The 27,595-nt window shown below is 39.1% G+C and overlaps 2 protein-coding genes across 2 annotated transcripts; both read left to right on the top strand.

Annotated features, from left to right (window-relative positions):
- Positions 1-286: 286 nt before the first annotated feature.
- Positions 287-9,038, top strand: LOC308396036 (outer dynein arm-docking complex subunit 3-like). Its single transcript, XM_080881095.1, has 13 exons — positions 287-422; positions 645-766; positions 1,662-1,739; positions 2,455-2,646; positions 2,784-2,885; positions 3,831-3,956; positions 4,324-4,446; positions 4,690-4,833; positions 4,914-5,074; positions 5,562-5,718; positions 5,860-6,009; positions 8,614-8,701; positions 8,778-9,038. The coding sequence occupies exons 1-13, from the start codon at positions 359-361 to the stop codon at positions 8,909-8,911; spliced, it is 1,641 nt and encodes a 546-aa protein (XP_080737221.1). The 5' UTR covers positions 287-358; the 3' UTR covers positions 8,912-9,038.
- A 3,451-nt stretch (positions 9,039-12,489) lies between these two features.
- Positions 12,490-27,502, top strand: rgl3a (ral guanine nucleotide dissociation stimulator-like 3a). Its single transcript, XM_080879879.1, has 18 exons — positions 12,490-12,618; positions 13,318-13,580; positions 19,399-19,679; positions 21,074-21,118; positions 21,279-21,448; positions 21,806-21,951; positions 22,064-22,375; positions 22,476-22,579; positions 22,688-22,772; positions 23,752-23,826; positions 24,402-24,488; positions 24,582-24,614; positions 24,731-24,852; positions 24,946-25,041; positions 25,567-25,702; positions 25,801-26,064; positions 26,317-26,431; positions 26,922-27,502. Exons 2-18 carry the CDS (start codon positions 13,392-13,394, stop codon positions 27,074-27,076), a joined length of 2,415 nt encoding a protein of 804 aa, XP_080736005.1. The 5' UTR covers positions 12,490-12,618; positions 13,318-13,391; the 3' UTR covers positions 27,077-27,502.
- The last annotated feature ends 93 nt before the right edge of the window (positions 27,503-27,595 follow it).

The following is a 27,595-nucleotide window of genomic DNA, read 5'->3' on the forward strand; positions in this document are numbered from 1 at the left end:
CTACACTATAACAGGGTTCTACAGGGAACAAGTTGAGAACCGTCTCTACGACGGCCGTCAAGCCGTTAAATCTCAGCATTCATTCTGAGGTACAGCAGCCCATACAACGTACATTATTATAATTAGAATAATTGTGAAAGTGTAATAATTCTACTAGACTTGTGGGCTTTTGAGACAGAAAATACAGCTTTTAAAAAAAGGAATGCTCGAAAGATCCCTAACTTTCAGTCCCGTTATAAATGTACATGTTGCTAGGCAACGTGTGCACGTAAAACATACCGGAATTTTGCGGTTAGCTCAAGCTAAAACGAAATACGGGATAATTTCTCCTTTGCGCACTCTGTGCTAACTCACAAAAATGGCGGTCAGTGGCAGCATATCTGATCAGAAACTGGAGCTTCAGCGTAAAATCAAATTTCTTGGTATGTTTGTTTGAAATGCAGTGGGTGCCTTGATTTAATTTCATGCTAGTAGGCATGGGTTAGCTGGAATCAGCCAGCTAACTGCCATATTTAGCGTGAATGAATATACATGAATTCTTAATGCTTTATAATTCATATAATTAAGTCGAATAAAATAAGCGAGCTATTAAGTATAAAGTTATGGATCGCCTATTTCCATGCAGTATTATATTTGTCCACTAGAGGGCGAAAAAACATTACGTTATGAGAGGACTGAGGCCACCACCAGGAAGCAAAAAGAGTTCATCCGTCAGCTGAGGCAGGAGAACGAGAATCTGCGTAAACAGCTGGCAGAAACTAAGGCTGTAAGTAAGGCGATCAGATCACAACAAACTAAACATGAAACATGTTTTTAATTGTGGGGAAGTGGTCTGAAATTTGGATAAATCCAACTTACTGAAATAATAAAGGTTACAGATCAAGGTTGGGCACATTTTATTTCAATTTAGTTTTATTTATATTGCACCACATCACGAAAACAGTTGCCTTAAGGCACTTTATATTGCAAACTAACGACCCTAAAATAATACAGATAAAACTCTAACAAGCAAACGACTCCCTACGAGCAAGTGCTTGGTGACAATAGCAAGGAAAAACCTCCTTTTAACAGGAAGAAACCTCCAGCAGAGCCGGGCTAAAGGAGGGATTGTGGTTCTGCCACTGCCACTTGATTGTGAGGGGAGGTAAGTGAAGAAGAAACACTCTAAGCCTATTGCAGGGTAACTGAGGGAGGGTCCAGGGTCTTAACTATAAACTTTATCAAGAAGGAAAGTTTTAACCCTAGATCCATAGATTGGTACATCTCTTTTGAGCAACACCTGACATTAGGAAAATTAGGAATCTCACACATACCACAACTAATTAGAAGTGGTTTCTCAGTGTTTATTTTTTGCTTCATTTGCTTTTCTTTATGCTTTATTGCTTTTAATTTATGTCAGTCTGTATAGCTAGTAGTGACTTGCACCTGGGCACGGCTTTGGCAGCAAAATACAGGTTAATCTGCACTTGTAAAAAATCATTTCTACTGGGTAAAAGTCAAACATTAGAAAAAAGTGTCCTGAAGTGCAGTGTTTTAATAAACTAAAACTCATCAAAATAAAAGACACAGAGACAAGAGATTTTAAAAAAATGCTTTGCACTCCCCACAAGGAGTCATCCAGATCAAATGTGTCTCAGTCATTGTCTTGTCTTTCCTCTTAGCCTGATGAACATATAATCAAAGTGGCCTTTAAAAACAGAGATATGGAGGGGAAGGCCTTCTGCAACAGCACAGTGAAGGTGAGAGGAAGTCAGTATACACATCATGAAAAAACAAAGTGTAATAAGATGGGATTTCCTATTTTATATTAAATAGAAGAAAGTTTTCACAGCAGTCTACTGATTTCTATAAACTAAGTACACCTTTACATAATGCCCGTTTGCTGCTATATCTATACTCCATACTGGTACTCAGGTTGTTGTACTCTATTTATTTTATTTGTATTACTTTAATACTTGCATTTATATTACTCAGGTTGTTGCATTCCATTTATTTGTACTACCTATTACTTCTTATTGTTTCTTCTTATTCTGTTTCATTCGCTCCGGGACCGTGTGCACGTAATTTCGTTCCACCTTATGTAAACATGTGATGCGAATGACAATAAAGAAGCCTTGAATCCTTTAGCAGAATTAGGTTAATGTCTTTTTGCTATTTTCTGACCAATGCACAGCCTGACCTCAGAATTAATTTGCATCTACTCCTAGGATGATTGCTGGACCAGCAAACTGGCAAAATGTGTTTATATACAGGTGATCACACTTGTTGATGATCAGTTAATCAAGTGTGTAATTACTCATCCACTTAATTCCACTAGAAAGCGGTGTACATAGTTTTTCACAACCCCGTGAAAACTTTCTTTTTCATTACTGTATACAGTGTCAGTAAATATAGTTTTATTGTATGTTTTATTGACTGTACTGCATTCCTCACAAACGCCTGCATGTTTTTCAGGAGGTAAATGAAATGCTAAATGAAGGAGTGCTGTTCAAGAGGAAGTGTATCAATGCTGTAAAACACACAAATGAGGTCTACCAGCGTCGCCTCAATCAGTTGAAGATGGAGTACCAGAGGCTGAAATCAGAGAGCAGCAGCAGTAAAGTATCCTCTGATGCTCGCACTCGGAAAAAAAAGGACGATGCCATGGTAATTACCTCTCTGACCCCCCCAAAAAATCTAATTTTTTTGGGATTACTTTTTGTTGTTTGTTGTGCTCATTTGCAGACTTGAGCAAAATGACAGATCATAGATGACGATGACCAATGATTTGTGTTTATGTTTAGAAACTGCGGACTCTGGAGAATGATCTGGAGAAAACCCAGTTTAAATGCATGGAAGCTAAGAACATCATGGTTAACTATCTGAAATTCAAAAATCACTTACATGTAAGTCCAGCATGTGAGAAAATGTTTTGTTACGCTTAAACTTATCTTCATTTGATGTGATTTTTGTTAAAGAATTTGTTAATTGTCCTATAATGGTTTGTCTCAGATATTTTTGAAATATCAGTAAATTTGTAGTGATTATTTTGCTATTCACGCTAGCTGTTAACTCTCCATTATGCATTAGCAGATGCCTGCATGCAAGTGGAAGCACTCAAACATGAGCAGTGTTTTGTACAGAGTCTATTATTCATTGCTGTTTGGCAGTTTTGCAGAAAATAGTACATCTTCGCTGTACTCTGCGCTTGGTTGACTGTTATATGGGACTCTGTTTGATACTGTACTTTTTGTCCCTGTTTATTCTTCAATTGACATACTAGTTCTTGATTCCTGTTTTCCAAGGAAACCAGTCAAATTTATTTACATTTAAGGTTTTTTTCCCATTTTTTTTAATGTGTGGTTTAATTGCTACTGTAAGAGCAAGTACGGTATATATAACTGCTGCCACACCATCAAAAGCCCCTTTGACAGAAATAGAGCAAGTGATCTGTCTGTTTATAGTGCAAACAAACACACTGTTACATACACAGGTGGAGATTTTAAATCCAGGTCAGGAATTTTTAAACCTGCTGAAAAAAAATAACCCATCAAAAACTACAAAATAGAAAGGTAATTACAGGATGTCAATCGATAAGTTCCTAATTTAAATACAATGTTAGCAATAAATAACAGCATCAATAGGACCTGACTGTTGAAAATCGTAAGGATTATATGATTAAAATATTATTTAAATTAAATTTTGTGTTAGTGCACATTTTGTCTTGATTTGGTTTTAATTCCTTGATCACAGTCAGGTAATCTAAATACTTTATTTCTCTCACATGGACAACCTTATTTCTGATTCTGTTTATTTCATGTTCACTCACTTTTCCACCTTCACCGCCTCAGGAGGAGAGTCTCACTTACAAGGGCCAGTTGGACTGTCTGGAAGCAGAAATCCTGAAGCAACGAGAGGAGATGAATAGGCTGCAGATCATGAATAATGACCAACAGCTCTCCAAAGAAGCTACTAAGGTGACCTATAAGATATATCCTGTGTGATGAGTTAAAAGCATAAATGTTTCAAGATACAGTGTAAGAATTAGAATCCACTCCCTATTGCTATCATAAGTCAGACGATGTGCTGGAATTATAAATTAGGAGTTATAACTTGGAAACACTAATACACTAGCCTTGCCTTACCTTATCTTATCTTGTGAAGGTAAAATGAAATGATTGAGGATAACATGTCTGTCCACACTTATCTCAGACACCTCCTTCTGGTCTATATTATAGGTAATAATACGATTCTGTCATACTAACAATCTGTTTGTTTCACTGTCTCCATTTAGTTTAAGTGAACTGAAACAAGTTTTTCAGCCATTCTTCTTGTTCTTTGCAGGATGAGTTGCAGAAGCGGGAGGAGCTGCTTTACAAGGACAGTAAGGAGAGGGCGTGTATAATAGCAAGTTACAGGAAAAAGGTTAAGGAATGCAAGGCCCAGGCTGAAAAAGTCGATATAAGGGTGAGAGACATAAGGTGACACATTATGTATGTATTGAATTTTACTTACCAAGAAATGTATAGCCGTAATTATATCAGTGGGGTATTAAATGTATGGATGCGAATAACTGGAGATTTTCACAAGGAAAGAAAGCTAAAGCAGAGCAGCCTAAACCTAATCCACAGTGAAGGCCTCCCTATTCTTTGGTAAAATAATAATAAGGGAAGAAGAGTCATTTACATTTGGAATGATTAATACCTGCAGGATCAGATAACTCTGCCAGAAAAACTAAGCGGTGAGGCCCAGCACATCATCACCAGGATGGAAGAAGAAGATTTGAAAAAAATTTCTACTTTTGAGGAGGCCTTCAGGCGCATCAGCGAGACCACAGGTGTCACAGACACACAGGTATAAATGTTCCCACTGATTCTAGTACACACCGTGTAGTTGCTGTTATTCTTTTTTTCATCCATTTTGTGTTTGTGTAGGAGATACTGGAGTGCTTTAACTCTCAGGAGGAGACACACCAGCATCTGCTGAAACTGAAGGAAGAGAATGAGAAAGTCCTGCTGCAGCTGAAGGAAGAGAAGGAGCTTCTGAGCCAACAGTTTGAGGAGATGAAATATTTTAGACAGGCTAAACACCCCAGGTGAAGTATAGACATCTGCTTGACAATGGTTGAAATCTATTATTACGCTTGTGATAAAAACAAGAAAACACAAATATTTTAGAAATCTGTCAAGAACTACAGAACTACAAGAACTAAAAATTATATTTAGTCAGATAAATATAATTTATAACTTATTCTGTGTAACTTATACAAAGGTTTGAGCCGGCACACTGGGCATAAAAATGTTTTTTATGTCCAGAAATGCAAGTAAATAACAGTAATTTGACATCTTAATCACAAATAATAATGTGCTTTACTAATTTTTTCGAATTGTTGTCCATGAAATTGAATATTCATGGATAACAACAAAAACTCAAGCATAAATATGATTTTGGTTATTACAAATGCTGTTAATTTAGGGCAACTGAGGCAAATAAAAATACATTTGGTAAGCCATGTATTTAAAACTTTAATGCAACAGCTATCACATTGTCTGATAGCCTCTGCTCTTTCTCTGTTTCATTAGTGACCAGCAGGCCCTGCAGGAGTCTGAGCAGCAACTGCAGACTCAGCAGCAGAAGTGTGATGCAGCCAAAGAGCAACTGGATTGGCTCTTGAAGACTCTTCACACTGCCCAAGCTGGAGTTGAGCACCTGGCCAACAAACTTCAACACATCTCACTGGTACTAACAATTTCAACCAGTCATAATATTGAAATAGCCAGTTTATCACTTATTCCTAATATTAAAATATTTTTCTGCCCTCAAACACAAAGCTTTTTAAGTGTAATTCCTTTTTATGTTTGTTCACTCATCTTCTTCAAGAGTGAGGACACAGTTCCTGAAGTGGATCCAGATTCTGATCACTTTGTTCTGGAGCTGATGGCCCAGTGTGAGAAGAAATTATTGTCACTGCACAAAGAACTTCAGGGGAAGGATGTGGCTGGTATAATGAAGGAGCTGGAAAAAAACAAGGTGAGACAAAGGCCCTCTGTAGCAACACGGCTATTTTAAAGACAGGTCCTGAGCAATGTTTCCTCTAATTTTTCATGTGTCTGAGCGAACACACAAACTCCCTGAGCGGTCCCTTGGACCACTGTGAGCAACAGCAGACGTGTGGTCACGCCAGCACTGAATCCCTCTGGTATAACGTGGCCTATCAACACAATTTAAAAACTGGTATAAAGTCCACACTTTTCCCGTCAATTGTTCCGTCTGTCCTGCTCACATCTCCAGTGGTTGTACACGTTGTCATTAACGGCTTCACTCCTTATCAGCCACGCCACTTTGCTAGCTAAAACACCGGTGTCGGCACATAAGGACGCTGTCATAGCCTGTCAACCACGTTGTTTAGTTCGGTATATACAAATGTAAATCGCATGATTCAATGCAATTCAGGTTAGATTTTTTTTTTGTGCACAAGGCAGATTTTTTGTGTGCAGAGACTGTGCCAGCAGTGTGCAATTGCGCACATGCGCAGCTTAGAGGGAACATTGGTCCTGAGTCTGGATGGGATATAGAAAACATGGTTGACATTTGCAGAGGTAGTTCTAGCAAAGATGTAGTAGTCAGAGTGGGAAAGGCATGGGCACAACATTGATTGCATTGCACATGGTGTCTCTATTAACAGAGAATGTTAGAACATTATACGTATATAGTATAACACTTATGAACAGGTGCCTTTGAAGAGCTGAGAGTCACCTGATCAGAGCTATTAACAGGAAAACGTTTGGGAACATTGTCAGACAACTTGTAATAATTAGACTGTCACAGTTTGAAATTTAAACACTGTCTGAGCTTGAGCTTTTCACAGCTTACATAAAGCTGTGTAAAAGCTGCTGTGTAAAAGCTGCTGTGCTTTCTTTGCTTTACTTATCAGGATGGAAAGGTAACCATTAGAGGCACCTGAAGTGTTTGTTCTTGACTGAACACTCAACAGCACCTTCTCACTTTGAGAATATGAGGACAGGAAACATGCAACAGTCTGCCTGACATTCAAACATGACATTGATAATATGGGTCACAGGTCCGTTTTTAAATGGTACGATCTTTGTAACTGACGCAACTCTGAGCTGATAATTTGGAAATCAGTCCAGCCTTATTTGCCTGGCTGGTGCAGTTGAACTTTACTTGGCTTTCCTTTGTACCTCTACTAAAGGAGAATTTGAAGTGTGGCAAAGATCAGTCTGTTCATCTTAGCTTTTGCAAGTTAACCCTCTCCAGGCAGACGTTGCAGATTTGCAACAGTTAAGACCTAACAACCTGATTACCCCACATACATATTTTATGAGGTTTTTTTACTCAGAAGTGCCACTGCAGGACTTGGTTGTGCATTAGCAACAAAAAACTTAATTTGGTCCTGAGAGGGTTAATGTTGTAGACATACATAAGCCTAGTAACCACTGCTAACACATGGGCTATGTTAAGAATCATATTGGATAATATAAAACAAGTAGCTGGTATTATGTGATAAGGTGGTTAAATTTCAATAAGCTTTTAACTAACTTATTCACTGTATTTAAAAGGGCTGCAATGATTCATTGAGTAAATCAAATTTCATTACAAAAAACTTTTGAAAAATTGAAACAGCAACACTTGTTACTGCAATCATCATTAATGCAAGCAGACTACAGTACAAATGTATGTAAGCAGATGATCTGTCTAGATTAGGCATCTTGCTGAAAGCTAATGATAGCCATCCCATTTTCTGTCACAGTGATAAAAGAGGCGGTTTACGACACCTTATTTCAAGGTTATTACTATTTCCATATTATTTTGCAGATTTAAACAAGTATAAAATATCAAATTATATTAGTTAAATTGTATTAATATTTTTAAATATAAAAAAGGTTATTTTTGTTTTGTTTTTTCTGAAGGATGTAAGATCTGGTGCTGTTAGGCTGAGCTGAATTATTCTTAACATTAATTAAGATCATCTGCATCAACATAACATCTGTTTTCTGCAGCAGGAAACACTGCATCAAAGCACAGGCCAAACCTGAGAATGCTGATATGCTCACTACGCTTAACCCTTTCATGTATGAATTATGACAACCTCAATCAGGATTTTTTTCTTAAGTATTTTTGATCATCTTTAGGCATGAAAAAAAGATTTTTGAACTTCGTTTTTATAAACATGTACTTTTTTTCAAAGAGTTTTTTTTTACATGTCCACCTGTTAGGAATGTGGACTTTGATGTTTTATTTATCAGGGTACAACCTTAACAGTCTTTCACCCTATGATAGCTGCGATCTTACAGGGCAGTGTCCCTTTATTTATCAATTGAATAATTTTGGGAGGTGACTTGCAAGGTTACAGAAATGTTGTACTCATTGTTCCCCCTGGTGACATAAAAAACAGAAAAGGATGCATGTGTTTAGTGTTGCACACCTGTAGAGAATGAAACTATAATCTTATGTTGCTATCTTTGTATCTCTACACACTGAAGAAGGCACAAGCCAGTAAGTGAATTGCTTTAAATGTGGGCAGGGCTTATGACTCACAGATTTTTAATGGAATTTGAGATTTTTAGTGTTTAAAAAAACATCTTAATTTCTGACTTGATGTTTCTTTATTAGTTGTACATAAGAAGTGAAGAAAAACTGTCAGCATACATCACCAGAGCCAAACCACCTGTGGATCAAGCACATGACCCCCTCCATGACAGTAAGTTGGTATCCTTTTACACACCAACAGTAATGACTGCATACTGTCCCTACTTACTTCACCGCTTCTGTTGCAGAGAATGAGACTGACGAGGGCAAAGCTAAGGTCATCACGCGTGAAGCGCTGAAGCTTCAGTCTCAGCTAATCATTGACTCCCACTCCAAGAGAAAGACCAAGATGAAGGTGTTGAAGAAGAAGGGCAAGTTATAAAGCGACAACACAATCCTCAATGTCTCCCAAAAACATGAAATATAAAATGGGATGATTGTGTCCAAGACTTTCCACCACAATTGTTTCACCTCTGTAATTGTTATTTTGTGTCTTAGCCGGTGCTATAAAGATATTTAGTGTACTGTAAATGAAAACATGTATTTTAACAGTATAACAGTATTAAATGATTTTCATAAATTGATGCTTCGTGTCTATACTTATTGTGTAACTGGGTTTGTTTTGGCAATAGTCAGGTGTCACTGTTGCACCAACACACTCTACCCCACCTCTGTTTTTTGAGCTCACATTTCACCCTGAGCCTTCCTGGAAGCCAATGAAAAAATACTGTTTTTAGTTTTTATTCTTTTTACCATAACTCCCTGTATAGTGTGTGGAATAGAACCCAGTAACTAGCAACTCCTTAGTTGTTAATGTTGTTATTTTCCTGTTGTTAGAAACAATGAATGTTGTCGGTTTTATCTAACAAACCCAAAGTATAGTAGCCTTCTGAAAGCCAGTACTTGTGACGAATCCAGCCTTTATTCATGCTTGAATTACATCAAACTTGCTTTGTCCTGCTATAAGTTACAGATGTGAATATGAACCCTCCCTAAAGTGCGTACACCTGAACTATCTCTGCAACGATTGGCATCTCAGACAGTGTTTGTTGCTTCTCTTCTTAACCACTGGTTGAGTAGACTGAATAATACATCTCCATACCAACATGTCAGATAATAACCACAGTGAATGTCTCAGTGTCTCGCACAGGGCTAGGTCAGCAGCAGTGATTGAATGACGTACCAAAAGCAACCAGAAAGACAACTCTGTGCTGTGAACAAAAGCTCTCTGAGCACAGTTATTAGGTTTTTGTGTATATATGTGTGTGTGCTCCAAAAAAGGTTAGAATAAGGACAACTGTGATAAAACATTGTGCCTAACATGGCTCAGGTTGTGTTCATTTTATAAGTTTTGCTGAAGTTTTTTGACTGCTTGTTCATGTCTTTTTTATCCATTGCTCTCTAAAACTAAGTTTATCTACATTTCAGTATATTTTATGCGGGAATAGAAGCTGTTAGAACTTATATGATGTTTGGAAGATAATATAAAGGGGATTTTGTGATACTGGAAACAAAATAAATCTGACTTAGAGCGTAGCTTAACTATCTGAATGCGTATTTGATCCCAGCACAATTATGCAATTAGTACTAAGCCTCTGTTTGTTGTTATGGATGGACTAATAAAAGCTCCTGAGAACATTTATTTAGAGAGTTTTTTCACAGACTTATGCACTTTGAGTTCATCTGAAACATTACATTAGCCTATACCTAAAGTTATTGTTATGTACTGGAATTTCTATAGCACTTCTCTGGTCTTACCGAACACAAAAAGCACTTTAGCTACTAATCACATTTTAACCATACATTCCCACAGTGATTTATTCTATATTCACTGCTCAAAAACATTAAAGGAACACGGAGAAGGCCGTTGGTTTAGTTCACCAGGATAAGCAGTAACAGAGAAATACACCAGATCTCAGTGGGGGAAAAATCACAATGGATATCTGTACTGATATGGACTGGGTAATGTTCAAATGAAATGATGCCACGTCATTTGGTGGAAATTAAAAATAGCAACTTACAGATGGCTAAATTCAAAGAGACCCTGAAATTCTAAGAGAAAACACGATGCAGTAGGCTTGTCCTTTTTACCGAAATTTCATTGCAACAACTCAGGCTCTTATGTGCCTGTAAGCCTTTGTGACAATGTCAGGGCATGCTCCTAATGACATGATGGATGGTTTTTTGGACCTCTCCTCCAGGGCATCACTGAGTTTCCGGATAGTCTGAAGTTCAACCTGTTGCCTGTCGAGGTCTGTGTGTCCATCTATGGTTATGCCTCCCCAAACCATCATTGACGCACCACCAAAGTGGTCACGCTGAACGATGGTTCAGACAGCATAACATTCTCCACAGCTTCTCCAGACCCTTTCACATCTACTACATGTGCTCTTGGTGTGGTGACCCTGGTCTCTGTGAAAAGCACAGGTCTGAACCCATCAATTCTGCTATTCTGTTGGCCACAGGCTCTACAGTGATCGCAGGGCCCACTAGAGAATGCTGGGCACTCATGCCACCCTGATTAAGTCTTTAGGAACTGTGCTTTCTCCCACCGTCAAAAAATATTACACAAAATATTTCTACTATAGTGATATTTTAAGCATCAGACACTTCCTTTGCCACATTCAAGTGAATCTGCACAAATGTATCTATTTTATGCATCAATATGTGGTAGGAATGTTCTTATTAATGCCAATGACCCATATAATCAGGCACCAGGTAACAGTTCAACATAGACTGCAGTTGGTTTTGCTTAATTATGCTCCAGGTTTCTTTCTGTAAATTGGCTTTGATACATCAAGGCAGACGCACAATTTGCTCTTCAGTCCTCATTTATGTTTGCTTGGTTCCATTTGAGGAAGTCAGAGCATAAGGAGACAATACTGCACCAGGCTACTTTTAGACAATTTGAGAAGGTAACCTCTTAAAGTTGGCATCTATTCATGTCAATGTTAATTGCACTTTATGTATTTATTTATTAGGAATCATGCATATCTCTGCTTTGTTGTTTTTAAGGTTTAGCCAGGGAAGTAGCAGCAGTACTTTGACAAAGTGGCTCACTTGTTTTTTAGACTTTCTAGAGAAAAGATGTCCTAATATTAGACTTCCTTGTTTTTCTTTCTGGCTCTTTCATGGCTATCAGCTCTTCTGGTCGTCTGTGCATGGTTGCAGCGGAAAGGCTATACAGCTGCTGACTGACATCACAACATTGCGTGTGTTTAAGGATGTTTATTACCAAAAAGCGCTGCATTATAAACACAGAATTCATATTTTCTAGTAAAAGAGATGCCCATTCCTGCACTGCCCATTTCTTCTCAATAATTCCTCTGCTTCCTTAATTTTATTAAGAATCTAAATTTCTGACGGGGGCTTGTCTCCTCAGCTTCCTGAAATCTACACATGTATGTCTGCTTTATCGCTGCCTTTTTGCCTTTACCAACCAGTTCGTGAGAGGAGACAGGCATGCTCCTTCTGCTGCAGAATTTGAATCACTGCCACAAGTGTAGGCTCGATTCTTCAGCATCTTATGCCAAAAATGCTTTCTGTTGAACATGCCTCAGCTGTTAGTGGAGGCTTTAGGTGTGACTGCATGCTTGCCTTGCCTTTCAAATGCGAAATAATACATTCCTAGGTAAGAAGAATTATTTAAGGGCTTGGCATTTTACCACCAAACTCTCATCAGTCAAAATGAATTCATGGCAATTTGCACTGTTTAACAAAAAAAGGGCACGTTTTTTGGTTTTTTTTACATTTCTGCAGCAGAGGTGCTTATTTCTATCCATGGCTGAGGGGGGGGAAAAGAAGGCAGTGAATTTTTGTGAGAAACGATTAAAATGGGACATAATTACATATCACAGAGAGTACAGCCAAACAAGGAGGAGGCCATTCCAACACACACACACATACTCACACATACACACACGTACACACACGTACGTACATGCGCAGGGCATCATCCACCCACAAACAGAAAGAACAATCAGCCCTCGGTGATAAATACCAGAGTCTCTTCCTTGCAAGTTTCACACTGCTCTAAATGAGTATTCTGGTTGGACAAGTGCAGCTCTGAACAAGGATTACTGAGAAGCAGTAAGTGACTGTCGTTTTCTTTGCTTTGTGTAGATGTGATCGTATTTAATATCAGACTGATGAAGATTTTTCTTGGAGATTCTGTGGCCGACGCATTTTCTGCATCTTGCAGGTGTTTCAATATGTTAATTTTGTACCTTATTAGAGAAATATTGAATGGTCAAAATGAAAGTAATATGTCACTCAGTGTTCATGTTTTTGTTTATTGTCTTATGTGCCCATTAAAAGCCTTTTTAATAGAAGATAGGCAGCTTTTAAAAAGTCAGTATGATTCCAAAAATGTAAGCAGTGTCATTTTAACAAAGCAAACACTGGCGCATTTCATGTATACACTCAGTATTGGGTCAGTTTTATTTTATTAAACTTAAATTAATTCAAGATAAATGCCCCATATCTTAATGCTTTCTTATAGTTCTTTCTGTTTTTTTATGCTATAGAAGAACAGATAGATGTATTTCATTAAGAAGTGAATTAATCAAATTAAAATGTTTTATGTCATAGTGCAGTGCTGTTTTCTGTTGAATATGATTTTATTCAGCTACCGTTATTCCAGTTTTTAGCACTGGTCTGTTTAATAGATTTTAAAATGGCTGGATATCAGAGGTATCAAGCAGTACTACAGTGTTAGCCGCTCTAGAATAAACTTTAAATGACTGTAAATGTGTGGTGGTTGTTTTCACGCTCTCCTCCATGACACAGATGAGGCATCAGGTGTGGGAGAGGTCTGACGAGGTGTGCGTGGGCCTGTAGCGTGACCGGCACAGAGCCAAAACATGAGGACCATCCTGCCTGTGTGTGGAGGCAGTGATGCCGGGGAACCCCGCAGCCTCCGCAGCAGGGTTGGCAGGATGAAGAGGCTGCTTTGGCTGAGGCAGAGTCAGTGCATGGGCGTTCACATGAACACGGAGCCTGGAGTGTGGCTAAGGAGTTTCCAGTTTTTGGACACCGATGGACAGTGTGAGGTGAGTTTGGAGTTTTGTAGCAATGTTGAGAAAAGGCTGGTGTCACGCTCAGCTTTATGCAATAGTGGGGTGCTATTCTTGGTGCACTGTCAACAACTGTGTTTTACATTTTCATCTAAATAGTTCAGGTGAACCTCCTGAAAGTCAATAGTGAAACTAACCCAAAACATCAGTAACCCCAGTTCAAAAATGCCGTTTATTTTCTGAATAGAAAACACAAGGTATGATTTCTATATAATATGACTCACTAGAACATTACATGAAATATAATCTATAATATTATTACATTTTGAGATTTATATGCCTTTATTCAACTTTTATTTGACTGAGATTTGGATTGTAAGCAATAGTAAACAAAACCAGTACACAACATAAATAAATGAATTACCTATAACATTTGTTAGATTCTGCAATCACAAAGTTGCACTGAGCTGTAAAAGCACTTACAGTCCATTATTGCTAAAGAGTCCTGTGTAGTGGCAAGGCCCTGCCAGCCCTGCCAGTTTATGTAATAACCCACAGCTGATAAAAACAATGATCTGCAAGACTTTTCATTAATGATTAACTGTTAAGATAGTTCACACCATTTAGCAAAATATGTTTTAGAAAAGCACCGTTCACTCTCAGGAGACTTAAGTTTCTCCATATTCTTTGTTTTGTGTAACCAGCAAAATATATTCAATTTCTAGAGAAGAAAGGAAGTTATTTATGCAAAGACTGATCCATCAGTTTCAAACTGGAATTAATTATTTTTCATTAAAGGTTCATTTTTCTTTGAATCATTGTGAAACATTAATAGAAGTTGCCTGTTACAGGTTCCTATATCTCAGGTTAATGTTGCCAACAACCAAACCTAATATTCTTTCTAACTATCATGGATGACTGGGATAAAACTGGAAAACAAGAACTTACTGATATCTAAGAAAGAAGTCAAATATAATAGTTTTAAACTGATTACTTAAAAATCCTGTGTCCTGTGTGTGTGCGTGTGTGTGTGTGTTCATGGGTGGGGTGAGTTCAGCTATTGTCCCGTTGTTTTTACAGTCATGACGTCATCACTAACAATAGCCTTTTAGTAAAACTAAGGAAGAACTACAGTGCATTAGACTCTCCAGAAAATATATCACATTTCAGACCAAAGAAAAAGCCTTTTGATCATGCGTGTTTTTCAAAGCAGTCATCGTTAACTGTTTGTAGGCTGGGTTTTACTTGTTGCCTGCCTGCCATCACATCACCATTTATTGTGTCTAATTAGAAGTAATTGAGGTCTCCCCTTCCTCTGTTTCTCCACATTTTTGTTTAGCCTCTTTCGAAATAGAGGGTGGCTTTGTGAGAGTGAATGAGAGTGAAACTCATTAGGCAAACAAAAAGCTCATTCTTCCTTTTGGGCTTAATGATCAATGACAGAAGCCTGACTGAAGATGCTCCATCCGCTCAGCTTGTGTTTTGCTCATTTGTCAGTTTGTCTCCAAATTCATATGAAAGAATTTCTTTGGTTTTAATACGTAGATGCCTATCGCTGTTTTGTACCTTTTTTTTTTAAATCGCACACATATTTTTAGAACTACGACCTGTCTTTGTGGTATGTCACCGCGCCTTTAACACGACATTAAGCTCTTGGGGAAAAACTGTCCTGACTGGATTCTTTTATGGTGTGACTGCATTGTTTCTAGTTTTTTCACACTGGCCTAGAATTAGCTTTGCATTTGCAAGATCAATCTTCCCTTAACATTTTCCAAAAACAAAAAAATAATATTTCCTCAAAGAAGATGAAGCAAGTGGAAAGCACTTGGGCCTGTTTAAAAGGAGCGTTTATGTCTATTTACAGCTCTGTATCTACTGGAGTCTATATGATTCACAGTTCAAAACAATCCCTGTTTATCTCGAATTGGATGCCTTTATTGTCAAGAAAACAAAAAAATAAGAAAAGGAAAATAAAAATATATACACATTCTTATATATGAATACATATGCATACACACCTACATATACGTAGGTGGCCAACAAGAAGTCATCATTTGGTGGGAGGCTTCCATTAAATAATTACTGCAGCGATTAACATTCTTCGGGTGGGAACTGGTTAGTTAACCCTGACTGATGCAGTGACTAACTTTTTAAACATTTTTTAAAAATATTTTAAAACCACAATTTCAGAAGCTGCCTCCTGTTGTCGTGGAAGAGATGATCGTCTGTTTCAGAAGTGTCCGATTTTAAGCCTGCATCAATCAGAAAACCAAACAGACCATAAAATAAACTGTAGAGCTCATAGCAAACTAAATGGATTGGGGGTAAACAGCTGTTTAGCTTTAAGAAAACCGCTTATCAGTGAGGCTGTTTGGCAAGGAAAGACTTTCACTTTGCTAGGGACTGGACTCTGGAGCAACAGAAAGGTCAAACGGTCAGATGACTCCACATTTATCCTGTTCCAGTGTGACTGGCCCATTAGGATAAGAACTGAGCTGAATGAGGTTTTCCCCCTTATGAATAGCATCTGCTGTACAAGCCTGTGGGGGCAGTATTATGATGTGTTTGCTTCGGTTAGTCAGGTCTTTAATATTAAATCAACCCTGCCTGAATATAGTGTCTTTGGGACATGCTGGAGAAGACTTTAGACAGTGGTCTGACTCCTGCATCATCAGTACAAGATCTTGGCAAAACACTTAATGCACGTCTAGAAAATAATAAATGTTGTGGCATTTTGTAATGCTTTTCAAAACACTGAAATCTAAAAGGTCCCCAATTAAATAGAGTGTGAGGTTTTGGCCAGACATAAACACAAATCTACATGTACACACAGATATATTCATGTATAAACAACAGAAAGTAAAATCCCCAGAGTAAATTGTAGTAGTAGTATTTCAGTAAAACAGTATAGGATGAGGAGAAGTTCTTTCACATGATTAGGAAGTGTTAAATGCTGTTTCTTAGTCTCGCCCTGATTGGATGGTCCTCTACAGTTTTATTTGCTCTACAATTAAGGCCACCCAGACTTTGAGACAGAGGTTCACAAACTTCTTCTGACATGCCCCCAAAACTGTTAACTTCCCACATAGCACAATTTTTTATCCATCATTAAATGATGATAAAAAGTTTCCTCCTTTTCATTAGGCTGTTCCCTTTAGGGGCTGTCGCAATAGATCATGTGCGTCCATCTCAAAATATTTCTTGTAACCGTGCATCAGAATCCAATATATGTCAAGACATACTGAAAAAGATGATAGTTAAGGAAATTAAGGTTTCATCAAGTCCATCTTTTACTATTTATACCATGGCCAGCAGATGTCACAGTAGTTGCCGATTATCATTGTTTTATGAGTTTTATGTGATATAAATTTGAACATTTCTAAATACTTACTTATACTTATTAGTTATTTAAAAACATATAGCTATGACTCACTATTACCACACATATTGTAAGCCGTCACATTGCATTATGTGTCTGGTACTAACACTCAAATGGCACTGTGGAGTCAAGCTTCCCATTCTAGGAAGGGTGCTGGACCATAACAACATCATGGTGGCTTCAGTGAGGGAGGTGAGGCTAAATTTATGACCAGCAAACATGCCAAACCCATGACAAAATGTGATATCTCTGACACTAGAAGTCACAGACTTCACCTGTAATGGCTGTGCTGGGTTCGTCTAAACTCTTTTAAAGAGTCAAACTCACATCAGTGATAGAATATGAAATCGTTACAGAGGTTTCATGCAAAAACAAGTTGGTTTTTAAGACCATTCTTACTCCACTTTATTTCTCATGAAAATATAAATAAAATAATATTTTTATCCGACATGTGTGCTTTGGAGACTTGGAAACTCAGACAGCAAACTCTATATGGTTGGAGAAATAAATATAGAACAATTTAATACCATTCGGGTAATTATGTCTTTGTGACTCTCCGTGGTTTATTTTACTTGAGTGGCTTTCAGTTTGAGGATCCGGCTTTTAAAAAGTAGCCAGACAGACGGATAGATGGGGTCCTTACTTCCTGATGTCACACGTAAACAGCAGTGATCATATTACTCTGCTGATGCTGCTGTGATAACAGCGCTGGAAACCTTTACAGTATTGCCAGTATCAGTAACAAATTTCCAGTCACAACCTCAGGCTTAACATATGCACGATAGCGTCTGATGCTATTTATTTGGCTAATCTTATTGGTTGTTTGTGTTGAGCCGGCCCACACCTGTTTATTAGCTCCGCCCACCGAAATAACTTCTATTCGTTTTACCCGACCAGGCGTCATTCTAGTTAAGCGACAGTTTGTAAAGTTGTTCTCGCGTATCTTTGTATTTATTTATTATTTTTTTAAAGAGACATTTTCGCTATATTATTTATGAAGGATGAAAGTGTCAGGTTTACTTCAGACTCAAGCCAAGTGTCGAAGACCGTGATTGAATCCTTAAAAATCCACTGCCACGAGAGTTTACACACAGAAGGACTTATTTACCCCAAGAGCAGGATAAAGATGGGAAAATGGCACTTATCCATGGTAGGTCAAATGAACGATCTTCTTTCTGGCATGCATTAGTTATAAGTTAACACATGAATCTGACTGCAGCTTTTTCATTCTTGGTTGTTTTCATTTGTTGTCAGCTTCATGTGAACTTAATCGTGATTCTATGGTGTGCAGGGAAAATATAAAAGTTTCATTCACTGTTGAGTATGCGCTGGTGTCACAATGCTTTGCACACTGGTTTCTGTCATGTGGTGTCAGGTATTTTAAAGAGTGCTCTGCTCCTATTGTCATGCATGCACAAAATAACGCTTGTTTACCAGCAGGATCAGCGAGCCTCATTTCAGGTCTGTGAGTATTAGAAGATGAGGTGACACCCAGATCTCATGGCAAGTTTGAGATTGTTTGCCTGTGGGGTTTGGAACCCAGTTACTGTCTAATGTCTGTGGCTTTGTAAAACACCATCTATTTGGAGTTATAGTTATTAGTTTGAAGGGCTGCTGGATCAGTTTAAGCTAGATCAAATAAGTATTGTTGTCTTTTCTGCATTTATAATTATTTGTGCTTTAAGAGTTGCTCTGCAGTTTCACTGCCTGATCTCACATGTCTTCCATAGCTTATATAATTAATAATTCAGCTGATCAGTGGTCTGTTTAAATTCCTTTTAAAGTAAGAGTGGTAAATTTTTATGCTCTTAAAAATCATCATTGTTGTTTGACTGTCAAAGATGTTATAATGTTGTTGTTTGTCATTAATATGACTAAATTACAAAATTCCAATCTAGAGACATCTGGAGTTTTCTCAGATCTGATGTTAAAATAAGTTTTAAGTTAATCTTTCCATTACAAAATGTCATAATTTTGTGTCACACGTAAAAATAAACCAATGGCCCGTTTTTTTCCCCTATTACATCTGACTATTTCTCTAAAGTTTTGGAGGAGGAAATATGAGGTTGTATCTAACTAAGACTTTCAAATTCCTCATCAAATTGTAGTCAACTGTGTCAGGTGCAATGAATCATCCCCATGTTTTTTGGCATAAACAAATACGTCAGTAAAACAAAATTTTCTGTCATTGGTCACTAGGTGTGTGTGTATGTGCGTATGTCATCAGTGAGTTTAACGAAGCAGAGTTCGATCTTTTTAAATAAAATCATGGAATTTGTTAAGTTAATTTTGAAACAATCATCTGCGTATTCCAAGGCTTTAAACAAATTTAGATCACATTTTTTTATTCTCTCTTATACACTGAATGAATTCTGGGGGCTCTGCAGAATCACAAAGACCAGAGCAGAACACAGGAAGAAATTTCATGTGCTAGGTCCAGATTTGTCAGATCATTACCTGAATTTTCTCCTGCAGGACCCGGTTCAGGAGTGGGGCGAAGAGGAGGAGGACGGGGCAGTGTTTGGGATCACGCTACGCAGGGAGCCTGTGCCGACCTCGACCATGGGAGAGCTTCCAATGAGCTTCGTCCAGTACCACACGGTGAAGGTGCGCAGGCTGAAGGCAGCTACCCTGGAGCGTCTGGTTACCCATCTACTGGACCCTGAGAAAAGGGAGTCCGACTTCATCCAAGTGTTCCTCTCCACCTACAGGGCCTTCACCTCCACCAGCACCCTCATTGAGCTGCTGTTTCAGAGGTGAGATTTTGTAGACTTGTGTTAACAGAAAGCATGAGGGTGCTGTCAGCTGGTGTGTAAGCCCGTATATGAGATAATTTTGCTGCTTGATTTAACATGTATAAATGTACACAGCTGGAGTCAGATGAAGGCCTTAATTTTTTGTGAAATGGACCATTTGAAAGACGAAATCAGTTAAGCCCTAATCATCGCTCCTTATCAGAAGCCACAGATAAGAAGGCTTTAATAATTGCCTTCTAACTTATTGACATTTATTTATTATTCCACTTTGTGCTGCTTTTAAAAAGGTCATCACTGCTTACAAATGAAAGTGGAGCGCATGCGTAATAACCAGGTTTACAACATGCCCAGTGCACAAATCAATTTCCAAAGGACAGAGCAGTTTAACAGCCTGTTTACATCGCCTCAGCAGGTTTCTATGACAGGTATTATCGTCATGAACTAAACAAAGCAGTCTCGAGCTTTATTCCATTGTGAAACGATCATGGCTACACCCTCCACACCCAGCAACTATTTACAGTTAACTTATTGATTTTGCCTCAGGAAATACCTTCAGGAATCTTTTGCAAAGTACATATTTCGGAGTTGTGTATACACCAATGTGTTAGGATGATAATAGAAATTATTCTATTCTCCTCCTAATTTCTATTAGGAGGAGAATAGGATGTTCTAAAGTTATAAAACAAACACAGCTCAAAGAAACTTTGATGTCTCTTTTCTTTCTAACTCAACTTTGCTAATTACATCATGTATGGATCTGTGACCACTAGTGTGGAGTTCATATATTATTTGTCAAACAGTCGCCCTCATGACTGCAGTGCTGGTGGCAAAAGATTTCCTGGGAAATTTCTTAGAAGCGATCACCATCAGAACAAACTCTGAATTGTGTTTTCCGTCTTTTGCCTTACAGGATTTTGTACAGGATGTGGCCTTTTGCTGCTGTTGTAAAACTTCTTAAAGAACTATATTTTAACTGCATAAGTTGGGTTGAATTAATTTACCCAGCTTACACAGTCTTTGACTTGCTCCTGTGCTGTGACCACTAAGGTTCTTAAAGTTCTGTTTTGTTCCCTGCTTTCATGCAATAAAGGCACAGGATCCTGTTATAAAACTTCCTGCACATGCGACAACGTGGCACCATTCTCCAGTTTTACTGCACGCATATCATTATTAAACACCATGGGGGGCATTTATCTGTTTACACTCTGTAACAAGGACACGGTGTGTCTGCAGGGAGTTAGAGTGTTGCAGGACATTTCCACAGGATGAACAGTTGTTAAGCTGCAACCCTGGGACTTTCCTTGTTTACAGGGTTTATTCTGTCATCATTCGCTCACTATGTTGTCCTTTTCTGTGGTGATAATACATAATCCTGTCTCCCTTGCCGATTACAGAAATGACTCGGTCACAAACCTGGATAACTCAGTGAACGCGAACAGGTGAGTACAAAAAACAGTTACAAGTTTGTTTGTTTTTTAGTTAATCTGTTGTAAATTATGCATGTGTTCCTCAGATATCATCAAGTCTCATGTAAACTAACCTTGTGGAGTAAAATTAACAATCAATCAGTAATCGTCATCTCCCATGAATCTCCTTTAGTACCTTGGTCCCAGTGATCCGGCTTTGGTTAGAGGAATACAGCGAAGACTTCAATGAGCCCCCTCAGTACCAGGCTCTCCGGACTTTGTGTGTCCACATGCAACATCGGCTCTGCTTCAGATGTTTGGTTCATCATGCAGAGGGCCTGCTCAAGAGGTTCCAGGAACAAGGTAAAAAAAACAAAAAACAGATACATAATGTGTGAATCAGTTTTTATCAGAAGAATTTAGTATAACCTGATGTTCAAGACCTTATATCAACAATAAATCATTTAATTTACAGGTCCAGATTAAGCTAATTACTTCTAATAATCTAATCTTGGCTATTTATCTAAAAGAAGGAAGCTACCTGTGAGATACTTGTTTCAATGACCTCATTGGTCTGTTGATTTTTACAAGGTCATTTTTGCAGCATCTGAAACAGTTCTCCTTATTTACAAATACCGCCGCGGGTTCACGAGTGTTTTCCTTCACGTGTGCATTGAGCTGCACGTTTTAATGTCATTTATGATTTGGCGTATTTGACAGATTGCGGCCAGCCTGCGTCAGAGCACAGCAGTGAATCACTGCAGCAGGTAGATGAAGCCGAGATGTCCACTAAGAATGAAGACAAATACAACTTTATGGACTTGCCCGTGAGGGAAGTGGCTGAGCAGCTGACCAGACTGGACGCTGTAGGTTTCGTTTTTATAAAAAATTGAAGTTCTGTGTTTCTCGGGTGATTGTGGGAGGGGTTTTTTTTTTCTCATTAATTTTTTCCTGTCTTATGACAATTTTTTCCCCCAGGACCTGTTTGTCAAAGTGGAGCCCTTCCACTGCCTGGGCTGCGTCTGGTCCCAACGTGACAAAAAAGAAAACCGAAACCTGGCACCAACGGTCCGCGCCACCATCTCCCAGTTTAACGCTGTCACCAACAGTGTCATCACCTCACTCCTCTGCACATCCCCGCACCTCCCTTCCACTTCCTCCCCTGGCTTGTCACCTTCTTTGTCCTCTAACTTCCTGTACCCCTCCTCTGCTCCGAGCTCACCTTGCATCTTGCGCACCAGCCCCTGTCACAGAGCACGCGTCATCGAGCGGTGGATCGCTGTTGCACAGGTTTGCATCACAAAATATTTAGAGATTAACAAAAAGTTTCCATCCAAAAACAAAATGAGGACACAAGAAAGACACTAACAATCTTATTGTATCTGTGCAGGAGTGCAGAGAGCTGAAGAACTTCTCTTCTTTAAGGGCCATCCTTTCAGCCCTGCAATCCAACGCTGTGTATCGCCTCAAAAAGACATGGGCTGCTGTCAGCAGGTCAGCAAATATTTCATTTATATTACAGGGTTGTTTCACTCAAAAGAAGAATATACTACTGCAGGAAAAAGAAACGATCTTTATGTAATAAATATTTTGGGTTTTCAGGGAAAGCATGGCCACCTTTGACCACCTTTGTGAGACTTTTCCTGATGAGAACTGTGTGCTGACCAACAGGGAGATCCTGGTGGAGGTAACTACATGTATTTTCTACACATACACATGTGGGAGAACGTGGACCGAAGATGAGAGAAGAAAGCTGTTATTAGTACCAAGTGTTCCTGAAATAGGCAGAACTGTACTGCCTTCGGGGTATCTGTATCTTTAGCTCAGTCCTCAGAGAATCAAGGAATACAATAATGAATGCACTGCAGGAAGACATTACCAGGATTCTTCCTGGAATGTACAACAAGAGCCTTGTTTGACTTCTCATAAAACCTGCTTTACTTGTATATGTGCCTCTTGGGTCTGTAATTACAGCTGGATGATGATAAATGTAAACTGTGGTAAATTAAAACCTGACAAACAAACATGGACAGAGAAACACCTTTTAAAAACTAGCCTAGAGAGTGTACTGCTACTTAAAATTCCAGCCACGAATACCAATACAGTCACATGAATTCTCACACAGCTCCGTGATCACATTTTCAAACTAAAATGTTTCAAAGGAGGTCCTTAATCATTTCATAGAGAAGCTTCATAGAGAAGTCCTGTCAAGTGGCCTGTTATTGTTCATTAATTACTTTCTCCTTTTTGATGGTTGAGTCACATATTCTTCTGAATTTAATTCACAAGTCTAAAGGTGTGTCCAGTTCACTTACCACTTTGCTTTTTGTTCTGAGAGCCTTTCCCTGTGGAAAGAAACTGATACGAGTGTGTATTCAATGATACGGCTTTTATCAGTGACAAAGAGAAGCCCATTGTTCTTAGCTGACACTAATAAAACTGCAAATAAAAGTTACTCCCTGGGCATTTGTCCTACTCAGTGGTTATTAATATGTTGAGTGCACATGTCTAACACTCGTTTGCAAGTTTTAAACACATTTGTTCTTCAGAAGTACCCTCCCACAGCACCCTGTTAGGAGGCCCTCAACCCTGACAGGAAGAATTATATAACATGCCTACTTTGTTTTCATCTCACATTACAAACCTGAATTTCCATTTTCCTGTAGGATGGGACTCACCCACACAGCAGTGGCATGTCGGCTGATAAATCACCCCGGCTCTGCTCGGAGTCCAGGCAGATGGTAAGAGGATACTCATCATCATTTCTGGTTCCTCAATTTTAGATTTCACCTAAAAAAAAAAAGTGAATCTGTCAACTAAGCAGGCTGGTAAAACTAAAAGAAAGAGGTCATTTCCCCCCCCATCATCAATTTAGCTTCCTTAAATATCACTTGTTCTCAATTTTAGTTCCCTGCTCAGTTTCTAGATATGTTGCTAAGTTCCACTTCTTGTTTAATAGAAATATATTTAATGGAAATTTTAAATGCACTGACAGCTCACACAAATGTTTGCATGTATGGAAAGATGCATACACCCAAGAGGTGTGTGTAGCATTTCCCACGTCCATTTGTTTACTCAGTCTGGGTGTGGCTGTGTGTAAAATGTTTTATACCCCCATAGTCATGATGTCTATATACTGAGATGCTCTTCTCTCTGCTGTTTTGTTTCTGTGCCTGCTTACGTATTAAATATCATTTTCCCTGGTTTCCTTCTGCTCTGCTCACCACCGTCTTAAAATCTCACTAGTTTTTTTTTCTGCTCATTTTGCGGGGATGTTCTCAGTCTTAAATAATGGATTTGGCTTTTTTGTGCTTAGAACTACAGCAGTGGTGTGGTACCATACCTGGGCACTTACCTGACAGTCCTCACCATGCTGGACACAGCGTTGAACGACACAGTGGACGTGAGTTCTTTATTTGTTTGCCTTTATGGCACTTCAGTGGATCTATTATCCAATATAACTCAGGTTGTTTATTTTTCCCTCTTTTGTTCACAGGGTGGCCTCATAAACTTTGAGAAACGCAGACGGGTAGGTGTCGCCTCCTAGTGGTGTCTTGCATAAATTACTGACAGATTTCTATATGCCGCCTTGTTCTTTCTGTTCTATATTTTAACCTCTGCTGTATTTTATTGTTTCCTTTATAGGAATTTGAGATTCTTTCTCAGATTAGGCAGCTTCAAGCTTCTTGTTCCCACTACCGTTTTCCAGTCAACCCTCGTATCGCCGCCTGGCTGCAGACGCACACGCTGCTCACAGACCAGGAGAGGTGAGAATCACATAAAACCCCTTCATATACATTATGAAGTAGGTTTTGGTGAAGTCCATCATGCCTTATTTTATTTGTTTTTGTCTGTTGTAGCTATGAACTGTCTCGTGGACTGGAGCCTCCAGCTGACCTCTGCCCCAGCTCTCCCAACACATGGAGCAGTTATCTGCTCACAAGGAAGCTCGCCGCGTAAGTTTAAAGTCTGTCGGTTTATTTTTAGGTGCTTTAGAGGTTACAATTTTAGTTAATTGAACATTATTTAGTTAAGGTGGGTGTTCATTTCTGACTCCATAACTTTAGAATGTCATCCTTATTTATCTTACACACGACCAGTCAGTCGCTTTAATGCCTCTCTCTGTAAAACAGCTTTCTTCCGATTGGCTGTTCCTCTTAAATAGAAGGTTTTTTAAAAAAGCAGGTGGAGGAGGCTTCATGGGAGCCAAGAGCAGAACAAGAGATCTGAGCATGTAGATCAGTCTGCAGTCTGAGATTTTGGCTCACAGAGATCACTTGTATATACTTTGGCCTCATGATTTGAAGTGTTGGTCATGTTTAACATGAGTATCTACTTTTGCTACACTATAAATATGACACAAAATTAGGAAAATCATAATAGCCACTCTTTAAATTCTGTTTATAGCTTTTTGAGTCAGTTGAATGAAAGCTGTAAGTGTTAAAGTGCTCAGAAGTGCTCAACTCAAATTGCATTTGCAGGTTGAGAACATCTGTCGACACTCCTGTCAGGAAGACCCACGCTGACCAGATCAGTGTGTCGTCTTCTGGCTCGAGCGGTTCAGACATGGAGGACCTGTCTGTGCCTCAGCTCTCCCCCCTCAGACTGAAACTAAAGGTATGAAACCTCCACACTCCTGTATATAGTCAGACAGTATAACGGTTACCGGGGACAAATGTTGTATTCATATTCTTTCCTCGTCTCTCTCCCCTCAGTCGTTCTCGGGCTCCCTTCACAACGTCACAGAAGGCACCTCCTCCGGGTCCTCCTCCCCATCCCTGTCTAGATCCTCCTGCAGCTCCTCACATCCAGACCTCACATCCCCCTCCCTGGTGCTAAACCCAGACCCATCGTCCTCATCATCATCCAGCTGCTCTCCTCGGGCGCTGCCTGTTTACAACAAACAGGTTTCTGACTCGTGTATCATCAGAGTCAGTGTGGAGTGTGTCAGCAATGGAAACGTCTATAAGAGCATAGTGGTACGTCTGGTGATCTGGTATATCTGCTCTTTAAAGGTCAGCCAGAATGTTTTTGGCAAACTTTGTTCTAAAATAGGAAATTAGAAGAGTAGTGTCGGGATTACATGATGAACTTTCTTGTCCCCCTTTGTGTTGACGGAAAAAGTTAGGTGTGTTTTTAGCTTCCTTTTAAGGTGACAGTTCAGCGCAACGTTCAAATTTCAAATGCATCAATGCGGATGTGAAGTGTTGACTCTGTTATTTCCTCTCCAGCTGACCAGTCAGGAGCACACACCTCAGGTGATTCAGAGAGCTCTTGAAAAGCACAACATGGAGGACTTCAGTTGCAGTGACTTCGGCCTCTACCAGGTGCTCAAAAATGGAAAAGGTGAATATCTCTGCTTCACACTTCAATTCAAACAGTCTAAACATTTGAGTGCTGGTGTAACCTGCTCAGAACAGAATGAACCTTTATCAGTGAGGACTTTCAAACTGTGTGTCTCCTCTGCTTTTAGCTGTTTGCAAAAACACAAGAGTATGTTCTAAAAAGTAAATAAATCATGAAATGTGACCTTAAACTGTGCACTGCATTAACTAGATAAACGATATACCAATATATAATCTCTGAAAGCAGGAAACATTTTCACTTGTGCAATGATATGTTTCACCATCAGTCTGCAGCTTTCCATAAATTAAAATGCAAATCAGCCTCAGCACAAGATGACATATATATATTCTAACTCCTGCTCTTGTAATATTTTAATAGCTTTTAATTTCTTAAATAGACTTGAAGGGCAGACATTATTGGAAATTTGTTTCTGCATTAGTCTTGCAAATGGAGAAAACTAAATGGTACTTTACTTCTCTTCTTGCCACAGAGCTCCAGATACCTGACAAAGCCAACGTGTTTTATGCAATGTGCCCCACTGCCAACTATGACTTTGTCCTGCGCCAGCGCTGGAGGAGCCACGGGAGAAATTTTGGCTCTTCAACCAGCCCTGGAGCTCTGCCCAGGTGCCGCCGTGGAAGGTGAAAAGTATTTGGTCTGAATGAAAGGATCGAAGGACACTTTTTTTAGAGCGAGAGTGGAGCTGTTTATCTGCACCAACCACTTCAAGACACATCTGTGGCTGTTTGCATCTACTTATCAAGATGAGATTGTTACTATGTAGCAGCAGACGAGAGCAGAGATTCCCAGACTTCGACTGAAACATAACCCGGAGAAGTTCTCATCGAAGCTTAATATTCATCAGGAGCAGCACTGGAACAAAAGCGATCCTGTGCTCCTTGAAAAAGTTTGAAGGAAATGTTCAGATATACATAAGACTGAATGCAGAGAATAACCTGAGTAACAAAAAGTGCAATCTCACCAAGGATTGGTGCCACGAAGAACTCTTCAGCTTTCACCGCAGGAGATGACACATATCAGGATCAGCTGGTCTTACAAAGCAGTCCTGTGTCATGACCCAAAATTAACTTGCTGTGCGGCTTCTGTCTGTGACCAGTTTAGCACACATGACACTTTTCTCTCAGCCTGTTCGGCTGCGTGAGC

The sequence above is a fragment of the Rhamphochromis sp. 'chilingali' genome (genome assembly GCF_963969265.1).
Source record: "Rhamphochromis sp. 'chilingali' genome assembly, chromosome: 4".
In the NCBI taxonomy this organism is placed as follows: Eukaryota; Metazoa; Chordata; class Actinopteri; order Cichliformes; family Cichlidae; genus Rhamphochromis; species Rhamphochromis sp. 'chilingali'.